The following is a 13,451-nucleotide window of genomic DNA, read 5'->3' as shown; positions in this document are numbered from 1 at the left end:
TTCTATAAATGGGAATACCTGCCAGTTATTATAAGACTGAAATGAAATGGTTTCATAAATGAGGATTATTAAAGTGCTTTTTATACACACAGTTTTTGATGATAAAGCAAGAAAGGCAAAATCCCCGAACTAGCATGTCCAAACTCCTCCAGAAACAGGCAGAATATACTTCTTAGATGCCTCAAGCTAAAGTTAGCTGAGGCAGAGTCTTCTCTATTTTTAGTTGAAAAGAACCATGGAGCTGGGCCAGGTTCCCAGGCTACGGTTTACACAGTGGTCAACTTCAGACAAGCCAGAAGTCAATATCCAATTTTGTCCTACTGGGAAGCACTCACTGTCCCTGCATATACTGGGGGTTTTCTTACCCCAGATGTAGGCTTGCCCATCATCAAAACCTTCCTATTCCCACCTCCCACCATCCTGGAATGCACGCTTGAGTTCCAAGTCAAGACTGTACATTTTTGTCTTGTAACTTAGAGCAAAACATTTTTATCATCGAGAAGCGTTAGTTTTCTCATTTTAAAAGATTATTAATAATTTCTACTCACAGGATGGTAGAGCAGATCTAACTGAAACACTAAACTTTCAACTGTGTCCTCAGTGTCAGGGCTCTAGAGAACATCATCCCTTCCCTAAAAAGCTTTAACAGCTCAAATGCAGGAACAGCTATGTTAACCACTCATTCCAGTGCAATGTAAGCACTGTTTCATATAATTGTCAACTAATGAGGATCACACAAGAGCACTACAGAAGGCAGAGATCAAGAGAGGCAAACAGTCGAGGTGACAGTAAATGGGATCTTGAAGAATATGTAAATTATTAAATGATGTACCACGTAAGAGATTATTTAAAATAATAAATAATGGGATGACAAGAAACAGAATAGGTCTTATTTTGTAAAATTGTGTTTTTGTCTCCATGTAAATTGCTGGAAGAGGAGGGCAAGTGTAATCTAGTGTCTGGAAAAAAAAAAAAAAAAGATTGACTAACAAGATTTAAAAAGTGGAATGTTGAAATTGGGAGGTTCTGCTGTCAGCTGCCCTTTTCCACCAGCTATGACCCTATACCACTGAAAACTAAGTGGATCCACAAAGTATCTCCTTCACCCCCAAGCAGACAGGACCACCAAGTTGTGCATATACCTTCAAACATTATGTAGGCTCAAACCTATTAAGGCGGAGTGGTTAGCTATGCTCTCCAAGTGGACTTTGTGGGTTTAAAATTGGGCTCTACCACTTGTCTAAGTTACTTAACTTCAATTAGCCCCTCATTTTCAAATGGTAACAACAGTAGTTTCCTTCAGGGAATTAATGTGAGGTGTCAAAGTCATAACACATGTAAAGGGACTCACACACAGTAAATGCTCAACAGCTACTGGTGACCATTATTTTACCATCATAGTACCAGAGGGGTTCAATCAGAATAGTTCAAATAATACTAAGCTTCCCCATCCTTTCTTAGTTCCTTCAATTTTGCAGGTGTCATATAACCCAGTCATTTCTCTGTAGGTTATTTCCACACTGCCTTCTGAACCCCTTAACTCCACTGGCTAGTCAAGCAGCTTCCTATTTCATATACGATTCTTTCCACTGTTGTGCTGTTTCTCTCCAAATGAAGGTTTCTTGACCCTTATCTCCCTCTGATGTTTTCTTTCCAAGTTTGGCAAAACAGTAGAATACAGATTTGTAAAGATATAAATGAACTATGTGAGAATGTTTTCCTATATTTTTGAAATATTCATTACAGCCAGGGTTAATAAGTTTATGCAATGAGTTATTTTAAAGAATCTAGTATATGAAATCAAAACCTATCTGTGATAGCCTTGGCTGGGTAGCTTAGTTAGAGCATCATCCCCAATACGCCAAAGACTGCTGGTTCAATCCTCAGTCAGGGCACATACAGGAATCAACCAATGGCCCTGGTTGGTGTGGCTCAGTGGATTGAGCGCCAGCTTCCAAAACATAACCAAAGGATTGCCATTTTGATTCCTGGTCAGGGCACGTGCCTGGGTTTCAGGCCAGATTCCCCAGCTGAGGGCATGAGAGAGGCAACCAATTGATGTTTCTCTCCGTTTCTCCCTTCCCTTCCCCTTCTCTCTGAAAATAAATTTTTTTAAAAGAATCAACCAATGAATGCATAAATAACAAATTGGTGTTTTCTGTCCCTATCTCTCTCTGTAAAAATTCAATAAATTTAAAAGATAAACTGTGGCAAAATATGAGTCAATTTCTACCACTTCTATTTCCCATCTGTAATAGGCACAGAGAGTGTAGAGACATAATATGTCAATGAATTCAGGACAGAACACTGGTTGAATGTATATTGACTAATACAATGATATCAACCCAAAGGGAAAGGTCAGAGGTATGCCAGTCAGCAATGAATTTGGCCCCACCCTAGTCAATATTTACAATCTGAAGAAAGTTAAAGGGAATGCTTATCAAAACTCCCTCTGGCAGACAGATGGCAGAAATTATTGATAAACTAACAGCTGTCACAGCTTGAACTTGGAACCAAAAGGAACAAGAGAAAATTTAAGAAAAGCCAAGTGCAAATTCCTATACTTAAAAGTCAAACAATTAACTGCACAATGGATAAAACCAAGCTTCAAAAGTTCACATGAGCCCTGCCTGGTGTGGCTCAGTGGATTGAGTGCAGGCCTGCAAATCAAAGTGTCACGGGTTCAATTCCTAGTCAGGGTAAATGCGTGGGTTGCAGGCCAGGTCCCCAGTTGGGGGTGCACAAGATGCAACCACACACTGATGCTTCTCTCCCTCTTTCTCCCTCCCTTCCCCTCTTTCCCTCTCTTTCTCCCTCCTTTCCCCTCTCTCTAAAAATAAACAAATGAAATCCTTTAAAAAAAATAAGTTCACATGAAAAGGTCCTGATTGCAAGGTTACTGTGAGTCAGCAAAGCAATATGCTACAGAAGCTAAGCCTGCCAGGGAATTCATTTGCAGCAGAATCCCAGACTTGGTACCCGTCCAACCAGTTTCACAGAAGCCTGTTCATTTTGGGGTGCTACAGCCCCAAGGGCAACGAGGATGATGACCAGTAGAAAAAAACACTGTGCAAGAAACAAGGGATAAGAACTGGAATTAGAAAGGGTGGCAGGAGGAGACAGTCCTCCAAAGGAAGTGTTATCATTTGTAGCTCTGAAAGGCAAGGTTAACATCAGTGACATTGTCCCAGGAAGGTTCAAACCAGAGAACAACTTTCTAATCACCTGAGCCTGCCCATATATGAGGCTGCAATATTGGATTAGAAGTTGAACCTGATAATCTCCAAATCCTATCAAGTAAGAGTTTAATTCCATGATAAGTTACCTAATTTTTTTAAATATCCTCAAAGGCTAAGTAGGCCCCCATGAGTAATTAAAATACAGTTAGAAAATGACTATTTTTTACTGTTGGTGGAAAATTCACAACATATTATCAAGGCATGCTTTTTACAGCATATAGTAACTCAATAAAAAACTGGCGTCTGTAACCTCACTGGCGTCAGGTATAAAGGCCATCATTTGTAGACAGGCAAAAGGGGAGAAGAGAGCAAAATACTGTTCTGTAGCATTATAACAGGAAATATAACAAGAAAAAGATTTATGCAAAGCCAAATTGTTGATCAGGTTCAGTTAAGGTCAGTGACTTAAGGGTTTGAAAAAAATTAACTTAAATGACCAGCCTTACAGAAGGTCTCACAGAAGAGTCACTTAGGACTCTGGTGTGAGTCATCCTGACCACACCAGAGCGCTGAATGATTAGCCATGGGTGTGACCCACTCACAGTACGGCTCCCAGCCCAAGGGGATTTTCAAGCTGGTTTTTATTACTTAAGATATGTAAGCTAGATCGCATCCTAGAGGAAAAAAAAAAAAATTTTTTTTGAAGAGCCTAGAGGAAAATATGTTTTTTATTTTTGAACAGTGAAGCAGCCTCATAACAAGGACAGGTGTTCTCCCACCTGCCGGGCGATGCTCTGGATTTAAGAACCTAAGGCTCCTTAGAGGGTCTCGCGTCGCGGAATCCCCACGCCTGTCCCGGGCACCGCCTTCGGCCTCTAGCGGGCCCTCGCCCCGCACTTTCTCCTCAGTATCCGCAGGGTCTGCGGCCTGTCCGTCTGCCTGGCCCAGGCTCTGCGCATCGGGGTCACCTCCCAGCGGTGCGGGAGAAGACCGAAGCACTGCGGCGTATGCGCCCGCCCCAGAGCCGCGCGACCGCCAGGTTCACGGCGCGCGCCCGCGCGCGCGCGGCCTCCTCCGCACTGTGCAACCCCGCGGGGGAGGAAGGAATCGCGGCCACGTCAGAGCCCGGAGGGTTCCAGAGGGGCGGGGCCTCCCGGGAGGCAGAGGCGCTCCCCGCCGGCGCGCGCGCGCGCCCCCGCCCCCACGTGTCCCTGCGGCTCCGGGGAATGTGGGTCACAGAGGCGAGCGGCCTCACGTGTCCCCGCCCGCCGCTACCGCCTCAGCGCCCATTATGTAATACCGCGTCACGCGCCCGCCCAGCCAACCGGCGCCCGCGCGCCGCAGAACGTAAACACAGCACGCACGTGGCTCGCGCGGCCCGGCCATGTGAGGGGGGAGCCAGGCCGGCGCCACCGGGCCGCGCTGCGGCGTTGCAGGGAACGTAGAGGGACATCGCGGGGCGGCTCGGGGGGCGACGGGAACCGAAGCTGAGCCGGATCCGCAGCGTGCCCCAGCCCACCCTGAGAGCCAGGGAACACCTCCGGCCTCCGCGCCCCCCCCGAAGTGCCCCATCGGGCTCCGAGCATCCCCTCCGCCAACCCCGACCCGCCACAATCCGGCTCTTACCCGCATTCACCTCCATGGTGCCCTCGGGCAGGGGGCCGAAGCCGCCCTCTTCCCGCAGAGGGGGCAGCTCCGCCTCTCCCTCAGCGCCGCGCCACCCCGGGCTGGAGGCAGCAGTGGTCGCGGGGCCCCTTCATGGGCAGGGCGGGCGGGGCGCCCGAGACTGGCGGCCGGAGAGTGGACTGCAGAAGAGAGGGCGACGCGGAGGCAGCCGGCGAGCGGCACTCCTCACGGGGTCCCCGACAACAAAAGCGGCGGCGCGGAGGCTTCCTGCAGCCAGCGCACCGCGGCAGCGAGGGCGGCTGACGGGGAGGGCAGCCACGACCATGTGACCCGCGCACACACCCCCCTCCCTCCGCCCGCCCCTCGCTGGCCGCTGCGGCGACTCCGCCCCCTCCCCGCTTCCTCGCCTCGCGTACCCTCTATCCATCCCCTCCCCTCCCTCTGCTCTTCTTTCCTTCATTCCCTTTCCCCTTGTCTTCTCCATTTCCCTCCTTTCTACATCCCTTCTTTCTCCTCCACCCATTTGACCTTCCCGCCTCGGGCCGGGAGCTCCCTCCACGCCCCCCTCCCAGGCCTGCTCCCCCGCACCTGAAGTCACCCCGCGTGGTTACCCAAGACAGCCACCTGGCGCAGAGTGGACCTGCTTTTCAGGACCCCGGGTTCTGCCAACCTGGCTCGGGCTAGCCCAACCCCTGACCTCCCCCGTAGGTCCCGCTCTCCCCACCCGACAGACCTCTAAACGCTGACTCTGAGGACACGGCCCAGTTCTCTTCCTCCTTCACGCCCTGGGTGATTTCATCCAACCCCATAGCTTGAACAGAACTATGTTGGGAGGTTGCCAAATGGACATTTCGATCGAGACCTCTCCTCTGAGCTCCAGATTGCTGCATCCAGCAACACGTTTGGTTGTGGCCTGTTGCTATTCCTAGGCATCTCAAATTGAAGATGTAGACGTATGTATGCGTCAAAACTCAGTGAATGCGCGCTTAAGATTTGTGCGTTTCACTTTGTATGTGGATTTTACATGAAAAGAAAAGACTGGAACCGAACGGAATGGGTGCTGAGGTATGCAGAGAGAATGGCACTGACGTTGGCGATTCCAATGCCTTCCAAAAGGAAGATGAGCTGATGGATGGAGGCATGGATAAATGGATGGAAGTATAGTAAGATTTGAGCTGTAGATGATGTATGTGGCTATTCACTGTAAAGTTCTTTCCAAATTGCTCTTTTAAAACGTTCAGTGTAAAATATTGAGGGAACTGTAATATATAAGATATTTTTACATGTGCAACACTCTCCGCTCCCCCCGTCCCCCCACCATTTCACTCACACAGGTTTCTTCCCCACTTTAATCTTTACTATTTTGGTAAATCTGTTAGTTCCTGGAGTCAGCAAGTTAGGTGTTCTTGATCCAAGCTCTCCCCGCCCCCCTTTTATACCCCATTCAATCCATTAACAAATCTGTGCTATTCTACCTTCTTAGTATGCCTTTAACCTCTGTGCTTCTCACCATCTGCATTGCTGTTACTCTAGACCAGTGATTTTCAACCTCTGTGCCACAAGAATTTTTAAAACATGCAGTCAGTACCAAACTATTTAATCAGGGGCACAACAATAGCCATCTGGTGTGAGTGAATGAAAATTATACCAATTTCTTTTGTCAGATTGCCAAAAATATATTTTTGGGTGGGCTGTGGAAATTTAGTAATTAGTTTATAGGTGCCATGAAATGAAAAAGGTTGAAAATCCTGCTGTAGACCAAAACACCATCAGCTCTTGTCTGGGTTGTTGTAATGGTTCCCTAACAGGGGGGTATGCTCCTTGTATCCAACACAGTCACTTCTTCCAGTCAGTGTTATTTTTTTTTTTAATGCAAATGAGACCTGATTACTCTGCTTAAACCCTCCAATAGCTTCCTCTTGCACTTGGAAAAAAATCCAGAGCCCTCACCTGACCTGCAAAGCCCTGCACAAACCATGGCCCTACTTTTTTCCAGCACTCTCCTGCCACCCTTTAAAGACAGTTCTCTAACCACAGTGGTCCTATTTTCTTCCCTGCCTCAGGGTTTTATTACCCTGTGCGATGCTGATGCAAGAGTTCCCCAGACTACACTTTATTGCCTGCTTTTCCCATTTTATGTGTCAAGCACCATCTTCTGCACCGGTGACATGAGGCCAATATGAACAGTCTAGAAGGCAGAAAAATCATAAAAGGATACCATTCTGAAAAGGCTGCATGCTGTTCGGTTCTAACTATATGGCATTCTGGAAAAGGCAAAAAGTAGATGTGGTAAAAAATATCATTGGCTCCCAGGGGTTGGGGGGAGGGAGGGATGAAGAGGCAGAGCACAGAGGAGTTTTAGGGCAGTGAAACTGTTCTGTATACTGCAATGGTACACACATGTCAAATGTACAACACCCAGAATGAACGGTCATAGAAACTGTGGACTTTGGATGATTATGGTGTGTCAATATGTTTATTGGTGGTAAAAAATGTACCACTGTGGTATGGGATGTTGATAGTGGGGGAGTCTGTGTGTGTTTATAGGGACTGAAGGAATATGGGAACTCTACTTCCCATTCAATTTTGTTGTGAACCTAAAACTGCTCATAAAAATAAAGTATTTTTAAAAAGAGAGGATACTACCATTTAAATTTTAAAAGGAGAAATGTGAAGTGGAAATAAGTCATTGCAAAGGAAATAAGACACTCTCTTCGATAACAATGCCTATGAAATAAAATCTTTGTCTATGAACTTCATGCTCTTTTTCTTTTAAGCTCACCTCCTTCCTGTGAGGCTTTGTGGGTAACTATCAGAGGCCATAAAGCTATAACCCAGGTCAGTGCTCAGCCACACCACTGGCCCCTGGAAACATGTTGGGTTCAACAGTGCCACAAGAGGTGCTGAGTGGTATACAGTTTGAACAGTCCCAGAGTGCTATAGCTGCAGTGGAAATTGCCTTTTGCTGTTGTCATTCCAAGGAGCCTCATTTAATAACCCTGTGGAATCTATAAAAATCTCAAACTATTCATAGTGGATTTCTACATACTCCACTTTCCTCATTCCTCTGACCAAAATAATAACTCTGTCGAATTAAGTGACTGTGTCTTCAAAAGTCATCTGTTTTTTAAAAAATGCAGATTATTTCCTGGGAAAGCTATTTCATTAACCCTTTTATTCCACTAACACCATGGCCCTGGGAAACGGAACACAGGACAGGTCATTCTGGGTGTGGCTAAAGGAGGAAAGAACCTAAATATTAGAGTCCTCTAATCCCAAGATCAAGCAAAATAGGCCAAGTGAGGCATTGCACTCTGAGGACTTGGATGAAGGAGAGGTATTGGGTGAGGGGGGAAGATATGAAATTTCCTTAAAGTTAAGGCCAATTCAAAACATTTAAGGTCATCCCTCATTTTAAAATGTTCTAATGAATATTTTAGTTCACAATACCACAGTAACATCCACTTAAATCTCACCTTCCCAGCGCTCTAGATCAACAGTTCTCAAGCATTTTTATTTCAGAACCCCTTTAACACTCAAAATTATTAAAGACCACAAAGTGCCTTTTTGTGAGCTATAGTTGATATTTACTGATACCTATTAGAGATTAAAAGAGAGAAATGCCTAAGAATACATAGCATTTACTAAATCTGTTCAGAAAAAAAAAATCCAACCATTGTTAAAAAAACAACGGTTTGCATGACATCAATGTAACTTGGCAGCCAAGGAGAGTGGACTGGAATGTGCCTTCATGAACAATGGGGACTTCACTGTACTAGTCAGTGGGGGTGAGTGAGCATGTGTACTGTGAGGCCGTCGCATTAAAAACGACTGAGCTAGTAGAGCAACAAAATCTGCATCAAATTTTATGTTAAGCTTGAACATTCCTTCATGGGAACTATTCAGATGGTTCAGGAGGCAACAGCTATGGGCAACTGGTGACTGGCAGCTTCATCACAACGTGCCCACTCATTCATCATGTCTCGTGCAGAGTTTTTCTTGTGAAACATCAAGTCACCCAGGTGACTCAGGCCAGATTTGGTGCCTTGCAACTTCTGACTTTTCCCCAAACTAAAATCTCCTTTAAAAGGGAAGAGATTTCAGACCATTGATGAGATCCATGAAAATACGATGAGCCAACTGATGGTAACTGGGAGAACTGTGTGAGGTCCCCAGGTGCCTAGTTTGAAGGGGGCTGAGACATCATTGCCCTATGTACGATGTTTCTTGTATCTTCTTCAGTAAAATGTGTCTGTTTTTCATAGTGCGTGGCTGTATACTTTCTGGTCAGGCCACCTGGTATGTCACAGAGCAGTGACATCATCACATGTTAACAAGCAATTGCAATTGCTATTCACCATAATATTTGTGATGTGCCTTCTCCCAGGGTCTTTTTTCTTTATTGTTATGGTTATAGTACTAATCCCTATATCACCACCAATACTGCATCAAAGTTTGACTTCATTGTAAATTCCAAAATTTGTCTATATGTATTTCTTCCCTTAATAAAATTACCACATTCAATTTATTTACCTAATATGAGGGTGTAACAACACACGCTGATTAAGCCAGAATTCAGGGACTCATGACTAATAATGCACTAAAAATATGAAAATTAAAACTAAGACTTTTAATCAGATGTATAAAGTGACTCCATAAAACAATAAAACAGAAACATAGAATTAGTAGCTAAAGGATCGGGCAATTCTGAATATTAGCTAAATGGAAAAGTGGGAAATAAAAACCATAAATCAAGAACTTTATTTTTATTTTTTTCTGTGCCTTGCATAACTGTTAATTTTAATTCTTATGATGATCAAAGATAGTTAGTATTTCACTTCACCTGGATAGCCCAAAGTTATCAAATACTTGGGACCTAGAAAGCAAGAATATTTCCTTTATTGGCAAAACAATACCACTTATCTGATCACCACCATATAACATCACTGAATGTTATGATTAATCATAGACTCAGTCCACTTTTGTTCTCACAACTCAGTTTATATTATTAACTGCTCCACTTATTGGTGCTAATTCTTGATGTATCCCCAGTCTACCATGGCTACACTTAATGACTCAGATCAGAAGGACTTGAATTCTGTTAAACACAGAAGAAAAATTTAATTACATGATAAGTGATTATAAATATTTCAACTTAATTACCAATTATGACTTACATAGTATCAGTAGGTAAAGTATGTCTTCTCATTTTGTCTTCATAAAATGTTCAAATAAACAAATCAAAATTATATCTGTACATAGAAATAAATATTCAAACAATCAATTTATTGATACCAACAAGATCAACGATGTGTTTACGTGCAAACTAGAACTGATGCGCACATCCAACACACAGTACAATCCAATAACATCTCACAAGATGCAGTGGTTAAAGTAATATATAAATATAGTCAAGTTGTGTTTAATAGAAAAATATTTTACACTCTTTTTTTTATTTTAATTTAAATTAGTTAAAATTAAATAAAATTGAAAATGTAGTCCCTCAATTGCACTAGTCATTTTTCAAGTGTCAAAAGTCACGTGTGATTAGCAGTAACCATATTGGTCATTTCAGATTTATAGCCTTTCTTACTCTTCCTGAGTCAGTGTGGTAAATTATTATTCTAAGAGATTGTTCATGTATAAGTATTCAAATTTATCGAAATTTATATTCTCTTACTATCTCTTTAATCTCTATGGGTTCTATAGTTCATCATTCTTAATTTTGTTTACTTGTGCTTTTTCTTTTCGTTTTTTTTTCCTGTAATCAATCCTACCAGGGATGTATTTATTAGTTTTTCAAAGGCTCTGTTTTCGTTTTTAGCAATTCACTACATTTGTTTTCAACTTCACTGATTTCTTATCTTGCTCTCCCTTCTTTCATTCTTATAATCTGATTTTTTTTAGTATATTTTATTGATTATGTTGTTACACTAGTTCCAATTTTTTCCCCTTTGCTCCCCTCTGCCCAGTACCCCTCTTCCCTCCACCAATCCCACCCCCCTTAGTTCACGTCCATGGGTCGTGCATATAAGTTCTTTGGCTTCACCCTTTCCTATATTATTCTTAATTTCCCCCTGTCTATTTTGTACCAACTGATTATGCTTCTTAATCCCTGCACCATTTCCCCATTTCTCCCTCTTCCCCCTCCCACTTGATAACCCTCCAAATGATCCCTATACCTATGATTCTGTTCCTATTCTGGTTTGCTTAGTTGGATTCTGTTTTTATTTTTTAGATTCAGTTGTTGATAGTTTTGAGTTTGTTGTCATTTTAATATTCATAATTTTGATCTTCTTTTTCTTAAGTAAGTCCCTTTGACATTTCATATAATAGCTTTGTGATGATGAACTCCTTTAGCTTCATCTTGTCTGGGAAGCACTTTATCTGCCCTTCCATTCTAAATGATAGCTTTACTGGATAGAGTAATCTTGGTTGTATGTCCTTGCTTTTCATCACATTGAATATTACTTGCCAGTCCCTTCTTGACTGCAGTGTCTTTTGAGAAATCAGCTGATAGTTTTATAGGCACCCCTTTGTAGGCAACTCTCTGTTTCTCTCTTGCTGCTTTTTAGATTCTCTTTATCTTTCACCTTTGGCATTTTAATTATGATGTGCCTTGGTGTGGTCCCCTCTGGGTCCAGCTTGCCCGGGACTCTCCATGCTTCCTGGACTTCTATGTCTATTTCTGTCTCCAAATTTTGGAAGTTTTCCTCCATTATTTTTTCACTTAAGTTTTCAGTTTCTTGCTCTTCCTCTTCTCCTTCTGGCACCCCCACAATTCGGATATTGGCATGTTTAAAGTTGTCGCAGAGGTTCCCAAGCCTCTCCTCATTTTTTTCAATTCTTGTTTCCTCATTCTGCACTGGTTGACTGTTTTTTTCCTCCTTATGTTCTCAATCATTGATTTGAACCCTGGTTGCTTCCCTTCACCATTGGTTTTGTGTGGATTTTCCTTCGTTTCGCTCAGCATAGCCTTCACTTCTTTTAATGCATTTGCCATACTCAAGCATATCTGTTAAGCCTGGGAGCATCTTTATCACCAGAGTTTGGAATGCTGCATCTGTTAGGTTGGCTATCCTCATCTGTTAGGTTGGCTATCTCCTCATCGCTTAGTTCTCCCACTGGAATCTTGATCAATTCCCTCTTTTGGGCTATGCTTCTCTGTCTCATCTAGACAGGCTCCTGTGTTTGTTCGCCTCTGTGTCTTAGGTAGAGTTGTCACTCCTGTTATGTTGTAAGGGCCAGAGCCTTAGGGATTCATCATTACAGGGCAACCTGTTTCACCACCTTGTGGCGCTGTATATGGGGGACGGGTCTGAGAGGGAACAATGCCGCTTGCCAGCACTTGCCCCTTTTCCAGGCACTTCTCCCACTTCCATATGGGACTGGCGCCTCTCTAGCTGCCGCCCTGTCTGTCGTTCCCACAGTGGGTAGGTCTGTGGATGTTCTAGGACTGTGGGGGCCATTTAAACAAGCGGACTCTGCTGAGAGACCGGCAGTTTCTTCCTCTGCTCCAACCCCCACTGGTTTGCACAGTCAGAGGCAATGAGGCTTGATTTTCCCCAGTGCTAAGATGGTGAGTTAAGCGGTCTGGTGAGGAGCTGGGAATGCTCCCCAGGTGTCCCTCCTGACTTTTTAAAATGTGTAACTGCGCTTTCCACCAACCTGTCACTGCTGCCACTGCTGCCAGCACCACACCATGTCCTCTCCACCCCAGCCCCACCCCCCTTACCTGTCTGGATGAGTATTTCTTCTTTATATCTTTGTTTGTTGGTCTTCCATGCAGCTCGATTTTCTGGACCTGCTGGTTGTTTCTTGTTTTGAGATAGTTGTATTCCTTCTTAGTTGTAGAGGGAGATGCAGCGTGTCTGTCTACGCCTCCATCGGGGCTGGAAGGCCCCCTAATCTGATTTTTCTAATTTTCTAATTTTCACACTTACCTTATTAATTTTCTTTGGTTGGCCAGAGTCAGTTTCTCTTGTAAATGAGGAAACCTCCCTGACAGAACTGCTTTAACTCACCCTCACCTGTTACAGGGAATATTCCAGTTACTACTGTGACATAACAATTCACCCCTAAACTAGCAGTTTAAAACAGCAGCAACTCATTTTATTATCTCTGATGGTTTCTATGAGTCAGGAATTTGAGGTGCTCCAGGCTGAGCATTTCTGGTTCCGGGTTTCTTGTCACCAATGGCAATCAGACAGCAGGTGGAGCCAGAACAGCAGGGGGCTAGAGCAGCTAGGTTTTAACCTGGCCTTTCCCTCTTCAGGTAGTTGCAGGGTTTCTCCACATGTTCTCCACATATGCACTACCTTGGGGATCCCTCACAGCATGGTGGTCTCAGGGCGGTCAGACAGCTTACAGGGCAGGGCAGTGCTCCAGTACAAGTGTTCCAGAGAACAAGGCAGGAGTTTCTTCACCTTTTCTGACCAAGCCTCATGCAACATCAATTTTGGGCATTATTAGTTGCAAATGAGTTAGAAGAAGACCCAGATTAGAGGGTTGACACATGGACCTCAGGGGCATCAAGGTCATATTTTGAATAGCATATGAGTTGGAACACATTGTTGCAGCAGCTACTATTGTTCAAACAGGGAACAACTATCAAGAATAACACATTTTAACAGTTCACCTTGATTT

At 43.9% G+C, this 13,451-nt stretch overlaps 1 protein-coding gene across 1 annotated transcript in view; it reads right to left on the bottom strand.

Annotated features, from left to right (window-relative positions):
- NR1D2 (nuclear receptor subfamily 1 group D member 2) overlaps nucleotides 1–4,902 on the bottom strand; it is a 32,476-nt gene extending 27,574 nt beyond the window's left edge. The window contains exon 1 of the mRNA XM_090284389.1: nucleotides 4,806–4,902. Coding sequence (XP_090140515.1) covers nucleotides 4,806–4,821 — 16 coding nt within the window. The 5' untranslated portion in view covers nucleotides 4,822–4,902. The remainder of the gene's footprint in view (nucleotides 1–4,805) is intronic.
- Nucleotides 4,903–13,451: the final 8,549 nt, after the last annotated feature.

Source organism: Furipterus horrens, unplaced genomic scaffold (genome assembly GCF_987537825.1).
Source record: "Furipterus horrens unplaced genomic scaffold, mFurHor1.1.pri manual_scaffold_7, whole genome shotgun sequence".
NCBI lineage: Eukaryota > Metazoa > Chordata > Mammalia > Chiroptera > Furipteridae > Furipterus > Furipterus horrens.
The sequence above is the reverse complement of the archived record's forward strand: the minus strand, read 5'-3'. Positions and strand labels throughout refer to the sequence as shown.